This window comes from Scleropages formosus, chromosome 5 (genome assembly GCF_900964775.1).
Source record: "Scleropages formosus chromosome 5, fSclFor1.1, whole genome shotgun sequence".
Lineage (NCBI taxonomy): Eukaryota > Metazoa > Chordata > Actinopteri > Osteoglossiformes > Osteoglossidae > Scleropages > Scleropages formosus.
Window position 1 is genome coordinate 34,210,403 of NC_041810.1, and position 13,370 is coordinate 34,223,772.

The 13,370-nt window shown below is 45.5% G+C and overlaps 1 protein-coding gene across 1 annotated transcript in view; it reads right to left on the bottom strand.

Moving 5' to 3' along the window:
* Positions 1–1,523: 1,523 nt before the first annotated feature.
* The window catches only part of LOC108932985 (BAI1-associated protein 3-like), a 131,374-nt gene continuing 119,527 nt past the window's right edge, over positions 1,524–13,370 (bottom strand). The window contains exons 33-34 of the mRNA XM_018749756.2: positions 5,870–6,075; positions 1,524–1,785 (exon numbers count right to left, since the gene is read on the bottom strand). Coding sequence (XP_018605272.2) covers positions 1,682–1,785; positions 5,870–6,075 — 310 coding nt within the window. The 3' untranslated portion in view covers positions 1,524–1,681. The remainder of the gene's footprint in view (positions 1,786–5,869; positions 6,076–13,370) is intronic.

The window sequence follows — 13,370 nt, forward strand, 5'->3', positions numbered from 1 at the left end:
AAATAGCTGAGAGAGGCTGCTCCAGCTGCCTGGAGAGCATCAGACATTGCCAGGAGCGCCATCTTCATGGAGTCATCAACTCTGAATCCAGACTGCTATCCATCGACTAGATGGTTCCAGGTGAGGAATTCAGATAGTTGATCACAGGACGCGAAGTGAATTAAGAAGTGCAGTGCTTGTCGCATCATACCCAAGAAGACTTAAGAGTGTAATCACTGCAAAAGGAGCTTCAACTAAGTAGTAAGAAAGGATCTGACTACTTATTTCAATGTGATAGTTTTTTTTTTTTTTTAAATGTGCAAAAATGTATAAAATCCACTTTTCCCTTTGTCATTATGGGGTATTGCATGCTATATGAGGGAAAAATGAATTTAAATGATTTTAGCATAAGACTGCAACAAAAAATGTGAAAAAAGTCAAGGGGTTTGCATACTTTCTGAATGTGCTGTGAATATATACATATAAAAACCATCTTACACGACACAGATATCACACATTGCACCCTAAAACATCTGACAAAAAAAATCCTCTATTTAATAGGAATGAATACTATTTTAAAATTCCATTATTGATTCAGAATATTACATAACTGTTGATTGTTATTTTAGTGAATTTAAATAGTTTTGGTGGGGCTTTTCTTTATTGCATTGTTTCTGAGTTTTTGTTATCCTTACTATGTGAATTTTGGCACAGTGGCGCAGCAGATTGTGTTTCTGCTCCACAATGCCTGGCTGTTTGAAGTCTGAATAAAGCTCAATCTGTCTATATGGGTTTCCTCTGGGTGCTCTGGTTCCCTCCCACAATCAATGAGCATTAACTGGACAATCTCAGTTGGATATGTAACTGCATGAGTGGCTATTCTCGGATGGGCTGGCATCCTGATCAGGGTTTTCCCTTTCTTTGCCTTGCCCAAAGTAATTCTGGGATAGGGTCTAGACTGTTGTGACCCTAACTAGGACAAAGAGGCATGGAAAGTGAGCACTTCTGTTACTTATTTCGTTATCAGTTGCTTTGTGCCTATAATTATACCATTAATTACAAGTATGTTTTTTTTTCTGTTTTTCCTTGAGAGTTGATTTGCTGTTTAAGCCAAAATATATTTTTCAAATTCTGACAAAATAAAAAGGTAAACAAATAAATTCGGTATAACGCTGTTTTCTAAATGTGTACATGCATTCACGTTTACATGTAAAAACTGTATAATACAACTGTGCTGACTTCTTATGACAATTAAAAATAATAAAATTAAACACTTTGCCAACAGTTTTATAGTACTCCTCACATTTAACTGGAAAAAAGGTAACAAAACGAAATCAAGTCTAAGGACAAATACTTAAAACAGATAAAAACTTTGTTTACCAGTGGTCTCTGAAGAATGAAACAATGTATTATATATTAATTTTTAAATCAGTTAGTACGAAAAACAATACACACAACCAACCTTTTGAAGAACATACTTCTGACGCAATAAAATTTTAAAAAGCCAATTCACATATGGTATGTGATGATAAAAGTGTTGGTACAATATGATTAAAAAGAATTCATCTGAAGACTAAATGCTAGAAACATCTGAAAATACACATATAACATTTTTTTTCTTTCTTTGTAATTATTAAACAGTACAGGTAGAAAAGCAAGCAGATGTGCCACTAAATCACAGAGACATTCTGGTGAAAACAAATTACTCTTCTTCCATTGACTTTTCAATCTCCTTCACCCTTCTAGAGAACTCCTGGGCTCCATTGTCTCCAGTCCTTGCCTCTAGAATCTTCACAATAAGTTTCTCTGTATTTGTGGAAAAGACAGATTTAAAAGAAATACTGGGTGATGAAAACTATAGCAGAAAAGTAGAGAGTACCGTCACAAAAGGAAGCATCAAACTGCTTTTATTTTAAAAAGTAATAAGAGGTGTAGTCAATAAGTTATAAAACTGGTTCTGGTTACAAGCCATTGGTGAATGCATTTTACAAAGAATATTATAACAGCTCTATCTATAGCACCAAACCTTTGATTGCTCACACATCTTCAGGAGTTGCTCAGTGGGATTGAAATTAAAGTATGCATTGCACATCAGCAAAATGAAAAATGCCTACTTTTTAACACTGAGCCAACATCTAATTGGACCTGGCAAAACATGGAAGAATGCTGCTTCTACATCCAGCATGCTCTCCAGACATTTTGGCCTGCAATATTTGTTTCTTAAGTTCAAAGATGTGTTTTATTGCTGTTGTTCTTGCAACGCTATCCATCCATCCATCCATCCGTCCATCTTCCTCCGCTTTTATCCGGGGCCGGGTCGCGGGGGCAGCAGTCCGAGCAGAGTCCTCCAGACTTCCCTCTCCCCACACACCTCCTCCAGTTCCTCTGGGGAAACCCCAAGGCGTTCCCAGGCCAGCCGGGAGACATAGTCTCTCCAATGTGTCCTGGGTCTGCCCCGAGGCCTCCTTCCAGTGGGACAAGCCCGGAACACCTCCCCAGGGAGGCGTCCAGGAGGCATCCGGAACAGATGCCCGAGCCACCTCAACTGGCTCCTCTCGATGCGGAGGAGCAGCGGCTCTACTCCGAGCTCCTCCCGGGTGACTGAGCTCCTCACCCTATCCCTAAGGGTGCGCCCAGCCACTCTGCGGAGGAAACTCATTTCTGCCGCTTGTATCCGCGATCTCATTCTTTCGGTCATGATCCAGAGTTCATGACCATAGGTGAGGGTAGGAACGTAGATCGACCGGTAAATTGAGAGCTTCGCCTTACAACTCAGCTCCCTCTTCACCACAACAGACCGGTACAATGACCGCATTACTGCGGACGCCGCACCGATCCGTCTGTTAACCTGCTGCTCCAGTTTTCCCTCACTCGTGAACAAGACCCCGAGATACTTAAACTCCTCCACTTGAGGGAGCAACTCCCCCCTAACCCGAAGGGGGCAATCCACCTTTTTCCAACTGAGAACCATGGCCTCGGATTTGGAGGTGCTGATTCTCATCCCCGCCGCTTCACACTCGGCTGCAAACCTCCCCAGTGCACGCTGCAAGTCTTGACCTGATGAAGCCAACAGGACCACATCATCCGCAAAAAGCAGAGACGAGATCTCGCGGCCACCAAAACAGACACTCTCCGTTCCTTGACTGCGCCTAGAAATTCTGTCCATAAAGATAATGAACAGAATCGGTGACAAAGGGCAGCCCTGGCGGAGTCCAACATGCACCGGGAACAGGTCTGACTTACTGCCGGCAATGCGAACCAAGCTCCTGCTCCGGTCATACAGGGAACGAACAGCCCGTAGCAGCAAGCCCCGAACCCCATAATCCCGAAGTACCCCCCACAGGATGCCACGAGGGACACGGTCGAATGCCTTCTCCAGGTCCACAAAACACATATGGACTGGTTGGGCAAACTCCCACGAACCCTCCAGCACCCTAGTGAGGGTATAGAGCTGGTCCAGTGTTCCACGGCCAGGGCGAAAACCGCATTGCTCCTCCTGAATCCGAGGTTCGACTATCGGTCGGATTCTCCTTTCCAGTACCCTGGCATAGACTTTCCCAGGGAGGCTAAGGAGTGTGATCCCCCGGTAGTTGGAACACAATCTCCGGTCCCCCTTCTTAAAAAGAGGGACCACCACCCAGGTCTGCCAGTCCAGAGGCACCGTTCCCGAACTCCACGCGATGCTGCAGAGGCGTGTCAGCCAAGACAGCCCCACAACATCCAGAGACTTGAGAAACTCGGGGCGGATCTCATCCACCCCCGGAGCCTTGCCACCGAGGAGTTTTTTGACTACCTCAGCAACTTCAGCCAGGGTAATGGACGAGTCCCCCTCCAAGTCCCCAGCCTCAGCTTCCTCTACGGAAGGCGTGTCGGAGGGATTGAGGAGATCCTCAAAGTACTCCTTCCACCGCCCGAGGACATCCTCAGCTGAGGTCAGCAGCGCACCACTTCCACTGTAAACACTGTTGGCGGAACACCGCTTCCCCCCTCTGAGTCGCCGGACGGTTTGCCAGAATCTCTTTGAGGCTGACCGAAAGTCTTCCTCCATGGCCTCACTGAACTCCTCCCAAGCCCGAGTTTTTGCCGCGGCGACTGCCAGAGCCGCGCTCCATTTGGCCCGTCGGTACCTGTCAGCTACTTCAGGAGTCCCATGAGCCAGCCAGGCCCTATAGAACTCCTTCTTCAGCTTGACGGCATCCCTTACTTCCGGTGTCCACCACCGTGTTCGGGGATTGCCGCCGCGACAGGCGCCGGAGACCTTATGGCCGCAGCTCCGAACCGCCGCCCCGACAATGGAGGCGCGGAACATAGTCCATTCAGACTCAATGTCTCCCACCTCCCTCGGGACCTGGTTGATCTCTGTCGGAGGGGGGAGTTGAAGACCTCTCTGACAGGGGCCTCCGCCAAACGTTCCCAACAGACCCTCACTATGCGTTTGGGCCTGCCAGGTCTGTCCAGCTTTTTCCCCCGCCATCGAATCCAACTCACCACCAGGTGGTGATCAGTTGACAGCTCAGCCCCTCTCTTCACCCGAGCGTCCAAGACATATGGCCGAAGGTCAGAAGAAACGACTACAAAGTCGATCATCGACCTCTGACCTAGGGTGTCCTGGTGCCAAGTGCACTGATGGACACCCTTATGCATGAACATGGTGTTCGTTATGGATAAACCGCGACTAGCACAGAAATCCAATAACAACTCACCACTCGGGTTCAGATCAGGGAGGCCGTTCCTCCCAATCACGCCCCTCCAGGTATCACTGTCGCTGCCCACGTGGGCGTTAAAGTCCCCCAGTAGAACGACAGAGTCCCCAGTGGGAGCGCTTTCCAGCACGCCCCCCAGGGACTCTAAAAAGGCCGGGTACTCTACACTGCCGCTAGGCGCATAAGCACAAACGACAGTGAGAGACCGTTCCCTGACCCAAAGGCGTAGGGAGACGACCCTCTCATTCACCGGGGTAGACTCCAACACATGGCGGCTGAACTGGGGGGCTATTAATAAGCCCACACCAGCCTGCCGCCTCTCACCTTGGGCAACGCCAGAATAGTGGAGAGTCCACCCTCGATCGAGGAGAGTGGTTCCAGAACCCAAGCTGTGAGTGGAAGTGAGCCCGACTATATCTAGACGGTATCTCTCAACTTCCTGCACCAGCTCAGGCTCCTTCCCCGCCAGTGAGGTGACATTCCAAGTCCCAAAAACCAGAGTTGGCGCCCGAGGTTTGGGTCGGCTGGGCACTCGGCCCCGACCACTGCCCAAATCACAATGCACCGGCCCCCTACGGTTTCTCCGGCAGGTGGTGAGCCCACCGAGGAGCGGCTCCACGTCATGGCTTCGGGCTGAGCCCGGCCAGGCCCCGTGGGCATAGACCTGGCCACCAGGTGCTCGCATGCGAGCCCCCGCCCCAGGCCTGGCTCCAGGGTGGGGCCCCGGTGACCCCATACCGGGCGGGGTAAACGGACGCCTTGCTTTTTCCTTCATAAGGGGTTTTTGAACCGCGCTTTGTCTCGTCTGTCATCCAGGACCTGTCTGCCATGGGAGACCCTACCAGGGGCATATAGCCCCAGACAACATAGCTCCTGGACTCATTCAGGCACTCAAACCCCTCCACCATGGTAAGGTGGCGGTTCACGGAGGAGTCTTGCAACGCTAAACGCAATTTTGACAGATATTCGCCATGCATTCGCTCAAAATATTTTGCATACTTGATTCCAGAAATTATAAGCGAGGTTGCAGAAGTGCATTGTAGCTAAGGGAACTGATTTTTGAAGATGGGTGTGTATGAAACTACAATTACCATATTTTTTTGGTACTAGTGACCCCAATCTTGGAACTTTCTGACGGCACCTCATATTACTGTGGTTAGAATTGTATTGTCAAAGCCCTACTTTACCGCTAGGTTTGCTGCGAGTCAGGTGTAGGATGACAGGTGGTAAATTCTTGGCTGCACTAGATGTGCTGGGCCGGCCTGGCCAGCAGAAGTCACTGAGTGGCACTATGGCATCCCCAGCAAAATCATTTGTGGACAGCCAGTCATAGTCCATCACAGTGAAAGAGACGCAGGCACACCTGTGTCTGTACTGCTCCGGGCTGACATGGCTGTGGAAGGTGGAATACAGTGGAAGCCTTGGGAAGTGGAATACAGTGGAAGCCTACAAACTCTAGGGTGGTCTGCATGGAGGGAAAACTAGCAAAAATTTGCATGCACAAGCAAACAAAAGCAAAGACTGAGATCAGGTCATATGTTCATGAATTTAGGCTTTTGTCAAAATATAGAGAATTGTCATGCATCTCAACACAGTGCGGAACACCACACAGGGCAAGGCAGAATTCTGTTATGTTCTGTGGTTATCTGTCTTGGGTTAGTTAGTTTTTAGTACTGCCTTTGGTACTATTTAGTACTGCCTTCAGTATTTGCTATGCTGTGTTTTTGACTGAGTCACTTCTCTGGTAGACTGGTTGCTTTTTAACTAATTCTGGTCAGGGAAGGTGAAATTTTGAGCTTAGAGAGAGTTTAAAGAGACATCTACCACTTTGTGATTTGTATGGCAGCACGAGAGGATTTTTGATGTCCACTATTACTTTTCATGCTTATATTTTCTCTAGTGCTCTCTGATACTTATGTAGAGTGGTAGAAAAAATATTGTCAACCCTTTTGAATTAGGACAGTGAAATCTTGAAAAGCGAGCAGATAGCTTACAAATGGAAGACATTCAGCTACTCTTGTTATGAGCTGGCATCCTACAAAGATCAGTTCAAGGGTATGTCATACAAAGTGACAAAAAATCTTTCAGTGACACCAAAGGATCTTGCACTTGATAACATTGGTGTTCCTGAGTCTACCATAAGAAAAACACTGAACAAGAGTGATGCTCATGGAAGGTTATTGCAGAGGAAACCACTATTCTCCAAAAAAGCATTACTGACCATCTCAAATTTACTGAAGGCCATCTGGATGTTCAGTACTACTGAAAAATTTTCTATTTACTGATGAGGCAAAAACTGGCAAAATCTGCCTGTCCTTCAAGTGTTCCTCACCATCTGATCCAGCTCACCACCAGATGGTGATTGGTTGACAGCTCAGCACCTCTCTTCACCCGATTATCCAGAACATCTTCAAGTCAGATGAAATGACTACAAAGTCAATCACTGACCTTTGGCCCAAGGAGGTCTGGTACCAAGTACAGCAGGAAGGTAGAATCAGAGTTTGACTGCAATCAAAATGCACGTAGGCTGTGGCAGGGAATCCACACTTTAATAGATTATAAACCACAAATGCGGACATTGACAGGTGCCGCTGCGTCTCTCCCTGACAACTGAACGTGTTTTAAGGCCGTTTTGAGCTTGCGAACAAAGACCCCCCAGTGCGAGCTCCCTCAGCGCTGCATGACTCCAGTCTCACCGTCTCTGTGGCACAAATGAGAAAAACTTTTAGCTGAGTCAACACCCGCAAAGCTGCTGGTCTGGACGGAATTTCAGGGCGAGTTTTAAAAACATGAAGAGAGCAACTGGCTAGTCTTCACGGACATATTTAACACCTCCTTAAAAAGCTCAACTGTACCCACCTGCTTCAAAAACACCACCATTATCCCCGTTCCTAAGAAAAACAAAGTGAGCTTCCTTAATGACTATCACCCAGTGGCACTGACCCCGATTGCAATGAAAAGCTTTGAGAGGCTGGTGCTGGGACACATTAAGGACACCATCCCAGACACTTTGGACCCACTGCAGTTTTGACTACCGCCACAACAGATTCACTGAAGATGCAATATCACACACACTTCACACCACTCTGGCTCACCTTGACAATAAAAACTGCTATGCAAGGCCATTATTTGTGGACTATAGCTTGGTATTTAACACAGTCATCCTAACCAGGCTGATTCACAAATTACTAGGTCTGTGACTGAGTGCCACATAGTGCAACTGGATCCTGGATTTCCTCACCACCAGACCTCAGTGTGTGCGGATTGGCAGTAATACCTCCTCCCTATTGACCCTCAACACTGGCACTCCACAGGGAAGGGTCCTGAGCCAGGTGCTGTATTCTTTGTTCACACATGACTGTGTGGCCAGACACAGCTCCAACACCATCATAAAGTTTGCTGATGATACCACCATTGTGGGTCTGATCACCAACAATGATGAGACAGCCTACAGAGAGGAGGTGAGGCTCCTGGCAGAGTGGTGCCAGGACAACAACCTGTCTCTAAACGTCAGTAAAACTAAGGAGGTGGTTATTGATTTCAGGAAACAGAATACGGTTCACGCACCCATCTACATAGCAGGGGACATTGTAGAAAGGGTCAACAGCTTCAGATTCCTAGGGGTCACCCTTACTGCGAAACTCACATGGACTGAGCACACAGCATCAACCATCAAAAAGACCCATCAATGTCTCTACTTCCTCAGGTGTCTGAAGAAAGGCAAGATGTCCACTACAGTCCTCACCACTTTCTACAGGTGTGCTGTGGAGTCCATCCTCACAGGGTGTATTACATCCTGGTGTGGCAGCTGCTCCATACAGGACAAGAAAGCCCTACAGATGGTGGTCAAAACAGCTCAGGAAATCATCAGCACACAGCTAACAGCAGTACAGGATGGCACTTCTGCGTCCAGAGCAAGGCAGAGCTTCCAGAGCGAGGCAGAGCGTGGAGTCACATACCGGTTGCTGAGACGGTGTCTTTGGAAAGTATGGAGTCCCCGTTCGACGTAAGTTCTATCCGGAATGTGTCGTCTGACGGCATACCTGTGTGTTGTGTATCATGTAACATGTTTTGTTTGGTTGTACCTGCTGACATTGTAGAACACTTCATTTGCTCGAAATGCGTAACAAATAATGGCTTGGTGCGGAAGGTCCGCGATTTAGAACAGCACATTGAGAATTTGATTTCTCTACGAGAAACGGAGAGTTGGTTGGACTCAGTGTGTCCCGATGCCTCCGTAGTGTCGAACTCGGCGTCGACACTTACAGGGCCCAGTACAGCTAACGAGAAGCCAGGTACACCGGAGCGCTCTCATGGCGACTGGGTTACGGTTCGGAGTAAGAAGTCGAATAAAGCGAAGCCTAAGGCACGGGTTCCTGGTTTGGGTTCTCCTGTCCAAACCCAAAATAGATTTTCAGTTCACCTAATAATAATAATAATAATAATAATAATAATAATAATGTGCTCAATTTGGGGATTCGGCTGTCCGAAATTTTAAGGTTCGTGGGCCTGGGGATTGAAATGTAAATGTAAAGGTAAAGTGTTTCCCACGCGCACGTGTGTCTGACATGGCGGCTCGTGTCAGTTCTCTGGCCGATAATGCCGTGTCGACTATGATGGTGCATGTTGGTGGTAATGATACTCGTTATCAGCAGTCTGATGTGTTAAAGAGCCAATTTATTTCTATGTGTAACAAGGCCAGAAGGAAATGATGTAATCTAATAGTGTCTGGTCCTTTACCTAGACTCTTCATGGAGGATATAGTGTACAGTAAATTGGTGTCTTTTAACAGGTGGTTAGAGACGTGGTGCAGCTCTAATCGTATATCATTTGTTAATAACTGGGATGATTTCTGGGAAAGGCCCAGATTTTTCATGCGTGATGGTGTACACCTCAACTGGAGGGGTTCGTTTGTTTTATCCCAGAACTTGGCCTGCAAGTTGCAGGACTGACTCATGGTCCATGGATCATCTCCTTTAGCAGCTTTGTGTATTGATGGGTCTGTTGCTTGTTCTGATATCAGTAGTCATTTCTCATGTGATGTAGTTTCTTGTGCCTTGTCCAGTATGTGCCTAAAAATTTTAAATAAAAGCGTTAAGTGCAGTGAGGAGGCGTGGTGGCGCAGTGGGTTGGACCGGGTCCTGCTCTTCTGTGGGTCTGCGGTTCGAGTCCCGCTTGGGGTGCCTTGCGACGGGCTGGCGTCCCGTCCTGGGTGTGTCCCCTCTCCCTCTGGCCTTACGCCCTGTGTTACCGGGTAGGCTCCAGTTCCCCGTGACCCCGTATGGGACAAGCGGTTCTGAAAATGTGTGTGTGTGTGTGTGCGTTAAGTGCAGCCCAAACATACAAACTATCATAAGGCCACGGTGTTTAACTAGACTTAGTAATAGGAGCGTTTGCACCAGAAACCTAAAATACATTAAAACAAACATTCTCAACTTACCACCGAGGCTAAACTGTAATATAAAATGCTGTCTGTTAAATATTCGTTCACTAACAAGTAAAGCTGTCATAGTGAACAACTTAATATTAAGTTACAAGTCCGATTTATTCTTTCTTACCGAAACCTGGCTCGGTGAGTCCGATACAATTCTGCAAATAGAAGCTGCTCCAGACGGATATGATTATTTCCATAAATCTCATTCTGTGCATCGTGGAGGTTGAGTTGGCGTTCTTTTCAATAATAGATTACAAATAACACAGAGAAATCGTGATAATATCACCTCGTTTGAAGCTCTACAATTAAATTTCAACTCAAACCCCAATATAATTATATTCCTTATCTACTGTCCACTCTTTTCTCCAGGAATTTAGCAACTTCATAACCGATTTAGTTATTAATCATGACAAAATTATCCTGCTGGGCGATTTCAATATTCATGTAGACGTGTCGTCATATACTCTCGCTAATAGTATTCTGTCTCTTAAACTCCATCGGTTTTACCCAAGTTGTTACCGGTCATACTCATTCCCGTAACCATACACTCAATCCCGTCATAACCTGAGGCGTAGATGTTCATCATGTTGATATTATTCCTTTAAACGAGGCTATTTCTGATCATTATTTAGTAACCTTTGATCTACACCTGCCCGTGCTGTCGGAGAATAGTAAGACCAAAATCGTGCGGGATATTGATGACAATTCTACTGTTAAAATCATTAATCATATTAGAAGCTTGGATTTTGGAATGAGTATAGATATTGATCAAATGGCTTTAGATTATAATTCGGTGGTAAAGTTCGCCCTAGACTCTGCGGCTCCACCAAAAACTAAACTTATTCAAACTGTGAGAAACTCGCCACGGTTCAACGAATCAACTCGTGCAATAAAGGTAGAATGTTGTAAATTAGACTGTAAATGGCGTTCAACTAAACTAAACGTTTATTATGTAGCCTGGACCGATTGTCTAAAAAAATATAAAAAAAGCACTTTTTCATTCCAGAGCCAAATACTACGCAAAGTTAATTGATGAAACTCACGAGAACCCTCGCTTCCTGTTTAATACCATCGCTTACTTAACTGGTCAACACAAGATAAACAATGTATTTCTACTACCATTACTAATGATGAATTTATGTTGTTTTTCAGTAATAAATTAGAGAATATGAGCAAATCCATAGTGCCCTCTAGTTCAGTTTTAGCAAACATAAGCGCTTCTGACAATGATATTAATTGTCCGCACCATCTCAGTAACTTCGACGTAATAACTGTAGAGGAAATTACCGTGCTAATTCACTCTATGAAGAGTACTACCTGTCCTTTAGACCCAGTCCCCACTAAATTACTGAAAGCCGCAGTTTCCGTGCTTGCAGACACTATTTTTAATATTGTTAATACCTCGTTACTAAATGGCTGTGTTCCAAAAGCTCTTAAAATCGCCGTTATTAGACCCCTACTAAAGAAATTGGATTTGGACTGTAATAACCCATGTAATAATAGACTGATCTCCAATTTACCGTTTTTATCCAAAATTGCTGAAAAAATCGTAGCGTCCCAAATTGTAAAATATCTTAATCACCATAATATATCTGAAAAATTTCAGTCTGGTTTCCGCACTGGTTACAGCACTGAAACGGTGCTCACACGTGTTGTTAATGATATTCTCATTTCTTCTGATGCTGGTCAGATCTCTATTCTTATGTTACAAGACTTGAGTGCTGCGTTTGATACTGTAGACCATAGTATCCTACTGAGTAGACTTGGAAACCTGGTTGGACTAAGAGGTACTGTTTTGAAGTGGTTTGAATCGTATTTAGCTAACTGTAAACAATTTGTATTGAAATCTGACTACTGCACCCCCTCCATCTCTACTACAGTTCAGTATGGTGTGCCACAGGGCTCTGTGTTGGGTCCACTACTGTTCTCACTTTATATGCTACCACTGGGTGATATTATTCGCAAGCACAATGTTAATTTCCATTCGTATGCTGATGACACACAGCTTTATGTATCGTTCAAGCCTGATGATCCATCACATGTGGTGTCGTTAGCTAATTGCTTTACCAGTATAAAATTATGGATGAGTAATAATTTTTTTATCTCTAAATGCCAGTAAAACAGGGGTACCTGTGGTGGGTGGTGATGCTAAAACTCTCGACATAATCACACCAATCTTTACAACAAATGGTATTACCTTCAAGCGTCCGGATTGTGTCAAGGATTTGGATGTCCTGCTGGATGGAAAGCTGTCATTTGTATCGCATGTAAATGCTTTGACTAAGTCGTGCTTCCTTCAGTTAAGAAGCATAGCTAAAATGCAGCGATTCCTTTGTAGACGGGATTCTGAGAAACTGGTTCATGCTTTTATTTCCAGCAGGCTGGATTACTGTAATGCTTTATTGTCGGGTTGTCCGTACCAGACTGTATCCAGGCTACAGTTAGTACAAAATGCTGCTGCGAGAATTGTTACTAGAACTAGGAAGTCTGACCATATAACACTGGTACTTAAATCCTTGCATTGGCTCCCGGTCTCTTATAGAGTTGATTATAAAATCCTACTTTTGACCTATAAGGCAATACATGGCATTGCTCTGGCTTACCTGTGTGAGATCATTAATTTTTATATCCCAAGACGATATCTCTGTTCTTAGATGCAGGTTACCTTAAAGTACCTGTGATCAATAGGAGGTTGCGTCTTTAGTTATAGAGCACCTAAACTGTGAAACAGTCAGTAGGAGGTTGCGCCTTTAGTTATAGAGCACCTAAACTGTGGAACAGTCTACCAGTTACTGTCAGAAATGCCCCGTCTGTTTCTGTTTTCAAATCCCAACTAAAGACTAAAAATGTTCTCTCAGGCATTCCACCTCGTAATGTAATTCGACCTGCCTTTACAAAAATGCATTTTAAATTTACTTAAGTAACAAATTACTAACTCTCCTATCCTCTCGTTGAGCACTACCTCGCTACATAAGACCTGAGGAGGCCGGCCAGTGGTGACAGACGAATCCCGTGCTGACAGAGGATGATGTCCATCTACCGTGACGATCGAGACATTCCATGCCGAGTTGGGGATCCAAGATGCCATTCACCAACATTATAATTACTTGTTAAACACTGGCTTACAAATTGTTATTTTCTAGAATGCCCAGGAGGGGTGGGCTACCACTGGCCCGTGGACCCCCAGAGGTTTTTTCTCCCTCAGCCTTCAGTTGGGAGTTTTTGTTCCTTTCCCCGGTGGCCAGTAGGTATAC